Source organism: Chlamydotis macqueenii, chromosome 12, assembly GCF_036417535.1.
Source record: "Chlamydotis macqueenii isolate bChlMac1 chromosome 12, bChlMac1.mat, whole genome shotgun sequence".
NCBI classification, from domain to species: Eukaryota; Metazoa; Chordata; class Aves; order Otidiformes; family Otididae; genus Chlamydotis; species Chlamydotis macqueenii.
Genome location: NC_141567.1, coordinates 11,536,992 through 11,550,467, shown reverse-complemented (window position 1 = coordinate 11,550,467; position 13,476 = coordinate 11,536,992). Strand labels below are relative to the sequence as shown.

The window sequence follows — 13,476 nt, the reverse complement described above, 5'->3', positions numbered from 1 at the left end:
CCGGAGGATGCAGATCTTCTTGGTGTGCCACAGGTTAGGCACGGGCACTGAATGGTCTACATTAGTTGCAAAAGCCTTGTTAAAGCAAGCATTCCTCTGGAGGAAAAATCACTTTAAAGCAGAAGTTATAGTAATCTTGAAGCAGGTGTCTGCTAAATGGGTCACTGAAGCCAGCAATAACACGTCCCCTGGTTTATTTTCAGAAAGCCAGATTGTAAACAGTTACTTGAGCAGTCCCAGTAGAGTAACTGTTCCCCACTTCGAGTAGGGGGTTCACAATCTGGCTCAAATTAGAGCCATCTGGCAGCATTTTCTTATATATATTATGAGCCAGAAAACTTCACCCTCTTCATGTTCAATCAGCAGGATGCCTAACAGAGAAGGGTACTATTCCACGTGAGTAATGGTGGTAGAAACTGTCCCCTACATGATTTTGCATTGGTGAGTTTTTCCTGTTGTAAATTTCTAACAGTCCCATCAGCCATGTGTAGCTCATTAATCTACGGTGAAACATACCTTAAGAAGCTGTCAAAGCAACCAGAAAAAAAAATATATAGCCTGAAGAGGTTGGTCTTTAGCTAAAGGTCAGGTAGAATTGTACAAGAAGCCTCTAAAGAAAGGAATCTGCTGAAGTTGAAATTGTAACAAATAATATGAGTTGCTGCGAAGCCACAACGTTTAATTACAAAGGAAAAAATATCCCTGTAAATGGAGTGGACAGGTTTGCACAACTTCTGTAAAGCTAAAATTAACAATAGGACCATACAGTTGAAAACACACAGGAAACTTCTCTGTTAGATTTTAGTCCAGTTGTTTGGGTGATAGCCCAGGGTTTTTGTTTGTTTTTAAGAGATTTTATATGGATTTTGGACAAACTTTGATTAGTGTTAGTCTGCTGTGTCTGAACAACTCAGAAGGTTCTTGCTGCAGTGGGAGCTATTAGTGCACTGGAAAACGTCACCATTTATTTCAAGGGCATTTGGTGGTTTGTAAGTGAATTAAATCTACCTGGTCATGGATGACATTACATATATATAAAAAGGAAAAATGGGTTTAAAAATACCTCATTTAAGACTACATTACAGAAATCCTCCACAGAGGAGCAAAGCTGGGGTGCAGCGAATCCACAAAGGGTCAGCAAGAGTTGCTGACATTCTCTGAAAAATAGATATGGACTGGTACTACAAAGCGGTTAAGAGAGGAGGAGATTCCTTTAGAAGATTCACTGGGTCCTGTTTGAAACTTCAGAAACACAGTTAGTGGGGCTATGACCTGACAGGTGGATTAGCTGCTCCAGTAGCAGGCTGAATACAAGTGAAATGTGTTAAAAACTTGGTGACAAAATATCACTAAGAGCAGTCCCAGGTGTAGGAGTCCTTGTCCTCCTTAAAGTTTTCTTTGGTCTCATTTTGACTTTTCACGTTTACTTTAATTTCTTCCGATCTATATCTGTTTCAATCCAGAAAAGGTATCGCTCACCCTCACTTCAGTCCACAAGAAACTTCTCTGTGCAGCTGATACCATACAAATAAATAACAAGCTCCATACTGTCTTTTCAGAAAGGGGCAAAAGAGACCCTGAGATCCTGATTGTGCAAGTGTGTCTAGGTCTAAAAATCAAACAGTTCTTTCCTGAGCTACGCAGGATGTGGCAGAGAAGAAACGTGTAGTGATTTTCAAAGAACAGTTTTTGAGAGCATGATTCTGGGCTGACAGTAGATCCTCAGCCAGTACAAATCTCCATCAGTCCAAATGGCACTATGTCATTCTAAACAAGCAGAGCACCTGAACTGGATATTGCAGAGATCCCCTTATGGAGGAAACTTTACTGTAGACACATCCTAGACGATTGCTCTTACGTCAGCGTGGCAGCCAGCTAGTTTCACTGCACCAGAGGTTTTAGGTTGTTCTCTAGTCAGCAGAGAAATGGGTACCGCAGGGCAATCCAGGTCTCAGGTGGGATGAACAGTTCCCTAAGCTGCCCTTTTCACTAACAGAAGAGGGAGATGAGGATACTTGTACCCCTAATTTGGGAATAAATTTAAGTGGGAGAGACCAGGCCTTTATAATTTACTGGATTAGGAAAGTATATTTACATTTTCAGTCAGATTAAGTACTTAATTTCCATACACAGTAATAGATTTAAAGATCCAAATGCTTTTAAGAATCTGGCATTAGTTCCCTAAACCCTGCTTTTTTGCTCTCCTTTGAGTACCACAGAGGGTGAGACCATATAACCCAGTCCTGTGCAACACTGGAAGGTTTACTCTGAGGGCCTCAGTTTTTCTTCTTTCAGAGCGCTCCAGCCTTAGCTCAGGTATAAACTAATCGGTCGTGCTCAGTTTGGTTTTGTTTCTTTTAACCGTGACAGAGTATGGCTTAGGAAATCAGGCCTTTTTAGTTGTAAAAAATGTGGCCGCATGAAGCACGGGGATTCTGATCAGTTCCTGCACTCTTCTAAAAATCACAGCCTCCATAGCTCTTTGGCATGTCCTGTTAATTCAGATTTTATTTAGGTAGAACTAATATACAGGCTGTGATGTAACAAGGAGATTCCAATATAGATGTAATTTTTGGAAATATGTGTGCTCTGCTATTTTTTATTATATAGAGATGGTCAGTTGGACTACTCGTTCAAACAGAAGAGATACAAGAGGGTTTCTCTATTACCAGAGGCATTTGGTGTTGAAAGCCGAAAATATGTGAATCATTTCATTATTTTAGAATAGGACTTACAGAGTATAGAGATGTTTGCTGTCCTGAAGATAATTTTGCATGAACAGTACACCGCCAGAGAGGAAAAGCAAACTATTTAAAAAAATTTTCAATAGAAACGTAATTTTCTGAAGTAAAATGGTGCCCATAACCAGCCAATAGCTACCGTAATGATAGCAGCCTTTAACTGACACTAATTTGATATGTGTCCACAAAGGAGTCCGAAAATAACATACAGCTGCTCTTTCTCACTTGAGACCCACTCGAAAGGATTGCTTTCGCATCGAGAGGCAGCGTCAAGGTGGCAAATTTTCCCCTACACAGAGCGACTCTCCTGGGAGCGAATGCTGTCAGGGACACAGCTCGGATCTTCTGGCTGGCAGCCAGTAGCCCAAACGCCCCTTCTGGTTGCCAATTCATAACACGACCAGCACAACACAACCCCAGAGATTTTTAAGGTAATCTGGCCAGTAGAACATTGCTCTACCAAAGGGTGGTCTCCGAATCAATCGCAGCCTTTGGCAAGTCTGTTGCCGTACAATTGAAACCAGACATGTTTTCAGTTCATTCTCTGGGTTACTACTGTTCAATGGTGATTTACAAGAGAGTGTGAGCTATGGCAATCTCTCACGCAACTTTAGATATTCCCTAAACGAATGCACATTTAGAAATCTCCTTGCTGTAAAACAATGGCTTGTAAGAAAAGAATATTTAAAGAGAAACCATCCTTAAAAATAGGCCAAGTTGCCTTTCTTCAACATTCAGAAATACTGGGGCACTGCTCTGCAAACTACAGTGGCACTGACTCCAGCAGCAACAAAATCTGGTGGGGTAAAACACACCTCTAAATGGGAAGCCAAAGTCTGCTCTTCCTGTGTGATACTCTCAAGATGATGTTTCTTGGGGCACTCAATTTTCTGATTTCTGTCCTACTTTGAAATGCATTCAGAAGGCCTGTTCAAAAGAGAGCAACACAGGGTTTCTCAGTAGCAGGCTGTATTGAATTACAAAATGAATGTCACCAGAAGCAGAACATTTCTATGTTTAATGTTTCTCTATCATTTTAGGTTACTTGTGTCTCTCTCAGTACTGCATTTACAGTTGTAATTTACACAACTCTGGAGAAATAAAAAGGGACAATACAGGTGCTGATCCCATTTTAGTATGTAAGGGGTTGCAGTCTGAAGTATAGATATGAGAGACTTCATGCTGGACACAATTTTCTTTCCAGTCTTTCAAGGAAGATTTCTACACATGTAGAAATGTAGATTGCTGAAATCATCAGAAGTGGTTCCAGAACTTGGCTGTCTCCACAGAACAGCCAAGTGGGAGCTCCATGTGTCTGGGTCAGATAGCAAGTTCTGTTTTGAATACAGGGCTTGTCTCTCTTCTCCTTTTGCCTTATTTGAGCGTTTCATCAGCCATTTTAGAAATCAAGAGAGACCAGAAGCTGAAATGAAGAAAGAGACCTTTCCCTAAAGGAGAATTCACATGTAGAAAAAATGAGAGATGTTCTGAGGTGATCTTAACAAGAGTGTGCTTGAGTTGTGATGAAATAAGGAAACATACTGCAGTAGGTGCTCTACAAAGAGAATAAAGTCCACTTATCTAGTATTTACCACCCACACAGCTCAAGTAAATTAATTTAATAATAAATTAATGTATGTTACGCATGCTTCTGGTGAACAACACTTCCTCAGTAGCAGCCATGGTATTCAAGCAAACAGAACTATATTGGGAGAGAAAAACAACAAACTAGAACATGAACTTGGGAAAGGCAGATTGATTCTTGGATATTAGTTGCAAACCAAACCCTCTGGTAAATAGGAGTAGCTTGAGGAGCCGTTAACCACAGCCACCCCCTTCCTTTTTATGCCCCACTGTTCAGGCTTGGTGGAGGTCTCTACCCTGATGGCCAAGCATGTTTGGGCACCCCCTGCCCGCCCTTCCCAGAGGAACTGCTTTTTCATGACACAATAGAAAACCTTTAGCCAAAATCTTTGCACTACTTGCCTTGCTATCTCTTCACATCCACACAGGCAGCGCTGACACTCTGGCTGGTAACACGCACCAAAAATAAACCCTGACAACCAAACTGAAAGCACCTGTGCTCTTCACTGTACCTTTAATCGCGTGTTATTTACAGTCAGGGTGAGCCTGCATCATTATAAAAATATTTGAGAGGGATTCTTTAGCTATGCACCAGGAAATATGAAAAATAGCATTTTTGTTAATCTCTGTTTAGAAAAAAAAAATAAAAGAGGTTGGTGTTTTTTTGGGGTTTGGTGGTCGTTTTTTTCAAGAAAAGGTCCATCCACGCAGATCTGGCCTGGAGCTGTCACACACAATGCTCTGGGGCAGCAGGTGCTGGCCGATGGCTGCCTGCAGGGCACTGGGTGCCTTTCTGATGCGCTCATGACTCAGTTTTGCTGGTATTTGAAAACCTGAAAGCTTTACATTAATGCCCTAATGCATGTTGCTGCTAACTCTTGCACTTGTGGCTTGCCTGTGCAAAGTAAAAGGAGAGACTGAGTCTGTTCAGGAAGACAGCTAAGAACCAGAGCATGTGCAAGAGGTTATCAACATGGACAAAAAGTGTACGTTGTGTTTTGATGATCTCTAAATACTGTTTTATTAGGGCTTTTAAAGAAGATGTAGGTGAGCTTTGCAGAAGACTTTATCCTAGAGAGTTCTAATATAAAATGTGAATTACTAAAAAAATACATTTTTTAAAATGTTTTTGTATGTTCCTTTTGTAGTGACTACTAATGGATAACTGTAGTACTTACTATTTTCATTTTGTTTAGTTTCCACCTTTAAGTTATACCAGCGTGCAAAGCATGTGTATAGTGAAGCTGCCAGAGTGCTGGAATTTAGGAAGATCTGCAGCGAAGCACCTGCCAATGCAATCCAGTTGCTGGGAGAATTAATGAACCAGAGCCATATCAGCTGCAGGGAAATGTATGAATGCAGCTGTCCTGAACTGGATCGGCTGGTAGACATCTGCCTGTAAGTTTTGACCACAAGGAAGAAAAAATACGACATCATTGGCTATTGCAATTTTAAAATGAAAGTATTCTTGTCTCTTATTACAAAATTAATCTCCTGCAGGGACATTACATGGTCAATTGTTTCCCTACTGACATCTGTGTAATACTTTCACATGAAAGCTGCAGTTTATGGCTTTATTACAGACTTTGCTTTTGGACTGACTCATCATCACAAGTGTTACGTTAGACTGTTGGCTATTCTTTTTTTTAGTTGTAGAAGAAGTCATAACTGGTTTTCTTAAGACATCATTCTATTTGAACTCTGTTATTTTTTGTGTACTTCTTAACCATTTCAGAACTGCCGCCATGGGAATTCCATGGCATAACCAAGATGTTGTATGTTCTTAGGTTGCCTTGAAATCATAATGGTATATTGTGAAATGCTATTGCATTTTTTCCAATTCAAAAATATGTTGTCTAGGGTATCGGATAGGTTGGACAGCATTTCACCATTTAAGAGATGAGTGTTCTAACTGTTACAACGGCTAACGCTCTGCTTCTGATCTCTGCATTGTGTGTCTGAGCTTTCCCCACATTATTCAGTCTTCATCTCTGCCCCAGCCTCATTGTTTTAGCTGGGTTCCCTAACTCCATTTGGCTGAAGAAGAACCCAAGCCCTCTCAACTCCAAAACAGATTCCCTGAGTGCCATTTTGTCCCTTCTCTTCTCCCTCTATGCCTCCCCTGTTTAATATCCTCTAGCCAGAATACACCGAGTTCAAGAAATGCCATGAAATGAGCTAGAATTCACAGGTTGTTGCGTGTAGCAGGCTGTTATTTTCCCAACTCTGCTACAGTGGGTGATGAGATCGGGTATAACCACGTGTTAATACAGAAAGTAGAAACGAGTACTTAGTACCCCCATTCTACGTAGTGTTTCATCCATACCACAGGACCAGGTTATACACAGTTCAGTCCCTCTTAATTTCCATTTTTCTGCTACCTTTAATCATGGGACAGACATCTTATGCTAACATTGATCTAAATTCAGTCCCCATAGAAGAAGAGTTAAGTGGTTGGTGATTACTTTAACAGTGCCTTGGGGGAATAAACAGCTGCTCACCCGAGCTTTTCCACCGCTGCTCCATCCCTGCCTGTGCCCCAGCCACCTTGTCCCAGCTGCTTCCCTCATTCACTTCATCATGGCTCCTGATGATGCCACCTTCATACTTCTGCTCATCTGTTAAGGTTCCTGCTTCTCCTTGGAGAAGAGTGTGCATAGTTTGGGAAACTCTGCCCTAAGCCAAAGCATTACTGTGCTGCCAGAAGGGAAATGTAGGGTGCTGTTAAGTGTTTGCAGGCCTGAGATCGGGAAATGTTGTTTCACTGTCCTTTAGGAGCAATATAAAAGTATTCCATCCTCTCTCTGCTATCTTTTGGAAGAAAACAGAAACTTTCAATATGAAGCTAAAAAGTTGAATACCTTACCCTCTAAAAATGAAAGTTCCAAAAATATCTCTGTACAAGCAACTGGGTTTTGTTGTTGTTGTTTTTTGGTTTTTTTTTTAAACTAAGAAATTAGTCTGGCTTATAATGAAAATATGAATTTTACAAACATGCAATTTGCCATATGCGTTCATGCGGATTTTGTTAGTTGTAATACATTTACCAGGTTACTAAATTGATAGAGTATGATAGAGATGATTATTTAGTTTAGTCTGGTTTCTTTTGCAGACAGGATGGAATGGCCTCTGAGCCAGAAAACTACAAACTTAAAAACTGAGTAGAAGACTTTCAGACATTCACAGATTATTTTGCATATGGGATACACATGCTGTTTTGAGATAAAACACAGAGAAGCTGTGATAGCCATAGGGCAGTCTGATAATAATTTAGCAGTACAATTTTGTTCCTTCTCTTGGGAGCCAATCCAGTACGTAACTCACAGTTCAGTTTATTGTATCACGTAATGATCACGTAATAGAATGAGCTAAGACAGTCAGTCGGCACGGCAGTTCCGCTGTGGTTATCCCAGCTACTCAAAGGGAACTGCTGATCTGTGTGTGAGAGGGGAGAACCATCTCCAGAGTCAGCTGAAGACAAAAACTGGGCTTTACTGAATTATCAAAAATCTCAGGCTATGAAGTCTTGATCCAGTGCGAGGTATCAGCACTGCCTGTTCTGTGACACCACTGACAGAGGAAAAGCCTTAAAACTTAACATCTGCATGATTTTTTAGTGCAGTAACCTGGTGATGATGCCCCTGTCAATAGCATCTGATGACTGAACTTTGCAAAAGTGATGAGCCACTGTGTCTTCACTCAGGGTGTCCAGCGTGAATCACACTGATAGGGCCTGTTCTCAGAAATGCTGGGGGAAAACTGTCCTGTTTCAAGGGGAAAACAAGTAGGTATAAACTGGTAAGATCTGCATGACAGCTTGGAGTTACCTGGGCTACACGTAAAGAAGCTAGCATGGATGCTAGCAACCTTCTATTGCAGCATGAAGCTCAGCACGGGGATGGAAATTCTCTGTTTCTCATTTGTGCTGAGCTCTGTGCTTTCCCAGCTAGCCGGCTGCTGCTCTCTCAGCTAGCTTGGGTATCGTGACAGCGACTTGCAGGCGGTAGCACAGACACAGCCACAGAACCCCTTTGGAAAGGAGGAGTACGCAGTTAGTATTTTACTAAATTAGATTAAAATTAATCAGAGCATTTCAGTTCCAGGGACCAAAATATAAATAGTGAAGGAAAAGAGTGATGTGTGTGCCCATATTACATCAGATTTCTGACTTACCAGCAGAAGAGCCCACGGCTAGTATGATGAGCACAGCTAAGCACCACAGTGGAGTGTCAGTCATGTGAAATGATTTCTAATTGCTATACTAAAATTATTTAATCTGGGGGGGGATTATTACAATCATTGCACAGAAATAATTATTTGTTCATTCTTTTGTCCCATCAAGAGTATTTCCTAAGAAATGTATCTTTCTTCATTAGAAGTTTGATATTCTTTAACGTTTTTCAGATTCTGTGATTAGCTTTCAAAAAGTATATAGCTATTCTAGATGAATGCAGCTTAAGCCAACATCTAATTTTTGGAAACTATTGGAAAAAAAAAGTCTTAACTTTTCTCAAGTTGTACATTAAAAAACTAAGAGACATAAAATCACTAGTCACTCTAGGAAAACTTGGCTGATGTGATTATAGAAATGGCCAGGAACTGCATAAATTACATTCTTTACTTACAATGATATACAGCTGCCCTGTAACTTTAAAAAGCCTTTCCAAAAATACATTCCACAGAATTGCCCGAGTCTACTGCCGCTCTCTCCTTACAAGGTTTAAACTGTGAAGAATAATCTGCATATCCAGATGTTTTCTGTTTTGCCTAGATCTTTAGGTTTTACTGTACAACCTCTGCCAAGAAGAAAAGGGATCCATACTTGCTGTGGTTTGTAGTGCTGAAAACTGTAACCACTAGTTGGTCAGTTGGTTTTTTACTTTTTGCAAAGAAAGAAGAGTTGTACTTTCTCTATCTCATGCTGTTAGCAGCTGTTTTACCTGTTAGTCTTTTAAAGTGAGTAACAGACAAGATTTACTAAACAATTAAGGAACAAAAAATGGGATCTGAGCTCCTGAATTCATTAGGTACTTTTGAAAATCTCTCAGAATCCTTGAGTTTGTTGCAATTAACTTACTTTCATTCCCTTATTCTCCATCTTTTGGTGGTATAAATCCTGATAATTCTTGTGTTACCACCCATGCCTCTTACAATTGAAGATAGCTGAATCCTCTCTGATCACTTTTAAAAGTTACAGTTTTTGCATTACATCCAAGTGCATTATGGTGGCCAAGGCAGCTCTGCATTTTATCAAGACTCTTATCACTGATGATTTTCTTAAAGCTGCAAAGCCTGGAGTCATGGCATCGTTTGAAAATTCAACAAAACAAACAGAACACCCTACAAAAAGAAGTTTGCAGCTCTTTCAGAGTCAGAAAGGCTTGAAGATGCTATTCGAACGTGCACTAAGCTACAAAACAGAATAATACTCACTCCCTCATTTATATATTGAATATATATCTTGTATCTGTATCTTATCGTGTTAACTCCATGCTTTCTGAATAGCTGGTTCATAATTTCAAGTATTTGGAATTAACAATATTGCTCTGATTTTTTCACCTCTTGCAGCACAATTATTTTTAAAGTGAGGTGCTGCTATTTCTTACCTATCCATCCCTTCCACATACCAATCTGGGGGACTTCTGTTTTTATTATTTCCCTTGCTGCAGTACTGGTGTTTTTACTCCCATTTACACACACTTCCTTCCTCATAAGATAATTCTTTTCTTATGCAGTGAATACTGGAACCAAATATATCAACTCTTCAAGACGCAAGGCCCAGAACCCAGCAGTGGGAGCCGAGTGCCCCCAACACTGATCTGCCAATACATTCTCTTTCTTATGTCTCCGTCTCTGCCTCTGTTAGTTGTCCTCACGGCCGCAGCACAGCCCAGGTAGCACACAGGGTACTTTCCCGCGTTAAATCCATGTTGCCCACTGTGTGGGTGAGCGCTGCATCCACAAAAGATTATCATCTACTCATACTCCTCTTCATAAATGCATGATTTAGGTACCAGTGCACAAGAAGAGAGTGTTTGGCTATGAATCCTGCTTTACCAGAGCAGTCTAGCTTAGGACTGAACTGATTAAGGACTCAAAAAAGACAGTTGCAGACCTATTCCAAAGTTAACTTTCTTGTGTTTGATCTAGCTACCTCCCACGCACCGCATCGAGATGCAGAATTGGGTGCTCACTTCTGAATTCTTGTAATATCAGGTATCTAATTTTCAGGTGTTACAGCTCTGCCCATCAAAATGGCAAGTTCCTCAGCATTAAGCCCAAAGCGTTTAATCACATCACCACATTTTAAACTGTTACCCACAGTATTTCGAAACACAGTGACTTCAGCTCTGAAACAGGCATATTTTCTGTCTATGTTATGCTTTATTTCAACTAAGTATTTTAAAATGACTCAGTAAAAATGAGGCATGAGCATGACCACAGAGAATTATGAAATCAATAAAAGGTTCAGAACAATTCTGAAGGGATTTCAGTTGCCTACCAAAATAAAAGCCAGACACCATCTGAAATACGAAGTTCTGACTGAGGTAACAGACCAAATGAGTACCGACAGTTGATTTAGCAGACCTTGAAAAGTGGATTGGGTCTTATGAAGTCGATGGGAATTTCCCTATTGATTGCAATTGAGACCGGACTGGATCCTGCTCATTTCAGGAGGTTGCTCCATGGACCAGAAACGACAAAAATTGCATCAGAGAATGAGTGGCTTACAGGAATAATAAGTAAAATAAAACACCAACAGGAAATAAAGAATGAACATAAAATTGAGTCAGGCACCACACAGACACACTGAGAACAGTGTTTCTGTTCAAGAAGATGTATAAGCATGTTTAGAATCAAACACATATGTAAGTACTTGCTAGAAATATGGCCTAAACCTCTACTAACCCAGCAGTATACCAGATTCATTTAACATAAAATGCACATATGAAAAATTACCACAGCCTACTCAGAACGAGCTGTCATTTTCCAATATGCTACTCACATGATGGCATCTCTCCCTCACACACATTCTAGGGCTGGTAAATCTCTCTGTGCATGGGTATTGGAAACATATCAAAAGTATTTGTTTGCAAATCAGATTAGATCTCTCATGAGAATAAGATTTCAAATGAGTTTTCTAAATCATCCTGTTCTGACTAGGTCAGAAAAGCCCTGAAGAAATTTATCACATGATATTTTCCTACTTTTTCTAAATCTAAGTAAAGTTCAGGAACACAGGTAAGCAAACTAATGAAAATAATTCTACTAAATTCTAATGAGATGGCATCTGAATCTTTCAGAGTAATGGCATGGGATGTGCTGTGCATCTTGAGGCTGGGAATGGTTTATATTTTGGATGTCTTTTATTTGTCATTGTTCTTTCTATTCACCCTCCTTATTAAGAGCATTTTTTTCTTTTGGGACTAAATTCTTACTTTACCTCTACTGCTGTAAATCTGTTAAGTTCATGAAGTTGCTCTGAAGAGAGATACCGAACTCTGACCGTTCAGCATAAACAGCTGTTTGAGTGCAGTGACTCTCTATGACTTTTTAAGAGTTTCTGAACTCTCCTTTTCTTGACTGGCACGCTCAGCAGTCCTGGAGAAGCCTGCGAATCTTCAGCGTGTTTTAGATCTGTCCTGGAAGAATAGAGCTATTTGTCTTTGCCACATTAGAAAATGGCTTGCATGCCTACATCCTGTGCGATTAGTTTATGAACCCTCTTTTGTTATTTTTGTCATGTATTTCTGTTTTCACTTCTGATGTCTTATGAATGTTGCTAACACAATTCCTTTCTTCTCCTGCTTTCTTCCTCTCAGCTGTGCTGTGATCCTTAAAACAGCTGATGCTAAAGCATTCTAAAAGAGGGTGACTTTTGGAACTGACAGAAATGGCTATATTGCAGTTTAAAGCATCAGTGGGGTTTTTTTTTTTTGTCCAAAATGGTAACTGCAAGTTGCTGTAATGTCTCATACAAACAAGTGAACTTTGGAAAAATCAGATGACATGGATGTGTTTTGGGTAAAGCATTCATTACTTTTCATATAGGAACTTTATATATGACAAATTACCCCTTTTTGGTTTATTTTACATGATTTTTTTTCCTGTTATTTTGTTTTAGGCAATTTGGGGCCATCGGGTCACGTCTGACTGGAGCTGGATGGGGTGGCTGCACTGTGTCAATGGTGCCTACTGACAAGCTGAATACTTTCCTAAAAAATGTAAAAAAAGCTTATTACGAAAGCGATGTCCAAAGGTTAGCATTGGAGAATAACAGTCTGTTTGCTACCAAACCTGGAAGAGGAGCTTTGGTTTTTGTTGAGGCCTAAAGAACGTAAAAATTTTAAAGAAACTATGTAGGGCATTTAGAACTGGCAGTACTTCCCATGCCACAGTAAATGAATGCCTTTTTGTTTTTTATTGTAATGAGCTGTGCTGTTATCGAAATACATTTCTGAAGATGCGATTAAAAAAACTTTGATTATGAAGTCTTTTTTTCATCCTAAAATTATCTTTCAGTGTAAACTTTGATTTACAAAACCTATTGACAAGGAAAATTGAAATGAAAATAAAGGTCATGCTTGGTTACAGTGGATTTCTCTTCTTTTCCGTTTACTGAGATAAAAGTAAGACCAGGTGGAGCAATGAGCGATTTCAGTGTAGGGTGGGAACCTTGCAATTTTCTTATTTTCTTCGGGTGCTGGATATTCTCTTGTTTAGAGTCTCCTGTAAAAGTGGAAGATTAAACTGAAGCCTTCAGAAAACCTGGAATGAACTTGCTAAGCATTAGAAGTTTTATACTTTCCTCAAGTAGGATTATTACTGTTGTAATTAATTATAATATTGGAGGAGCACCTGCAGGCCAAGTAGAACATTAGGAATACGTCATGTTAAGCAGGAAGACTTTCCTTCTAGCTATGTTTCTTTTGTATCCTTGTGCAAGGGTGACTTGTTATGAAAGATTCAACAAAACCAAATGCTCTCTGTGAACTGTACAATATGACAACATACTCCCCCAAGTGAATGAACAAATAATGAAGCCAAGTTAATATAATCCACTGACCATGTTAAAAAAGCAATTAAAATCTATAAGGAATAATTAAGAAGATAATTCACTCAGCTGTACTAAGCAAAAGTAAATAGGTAT

The 13,476-nt window shown here is 39.6% G+C and overlaps 1 protein-coding gene across 6 annotated transcripts in view; it reads left to right on the top strand.

The window, feature by feature from the left end:
- The window catches only part of GALK2 (galactokinase 2), a 49,309-nt gene extending 36,393 nt beyond the window's left edge, over positions 1-12,916 (top strand). For all 6 annotated transcript variants that reach the window (XM_086757502.1, XM_086757507.1, XM_086757506.1 and 3 more), the window contains 2 exons: positions 5,522-5,723; positions 12,451-12,916. In XM_086757502.1, coding sequence (XP_086613628.1) covers positions 5,522-5,723; positions 12,451-12,658 — 410 coding nt within the window. In that variant the 3' untranslated portion in view covers positions 12,659-12,916. The remainder of the gene's footprint in view (positions 1-5,521; positions 5,724-12,450) is intronic.
- Positions 12,917-13,476: the final 560 nt, after the last annotated feature.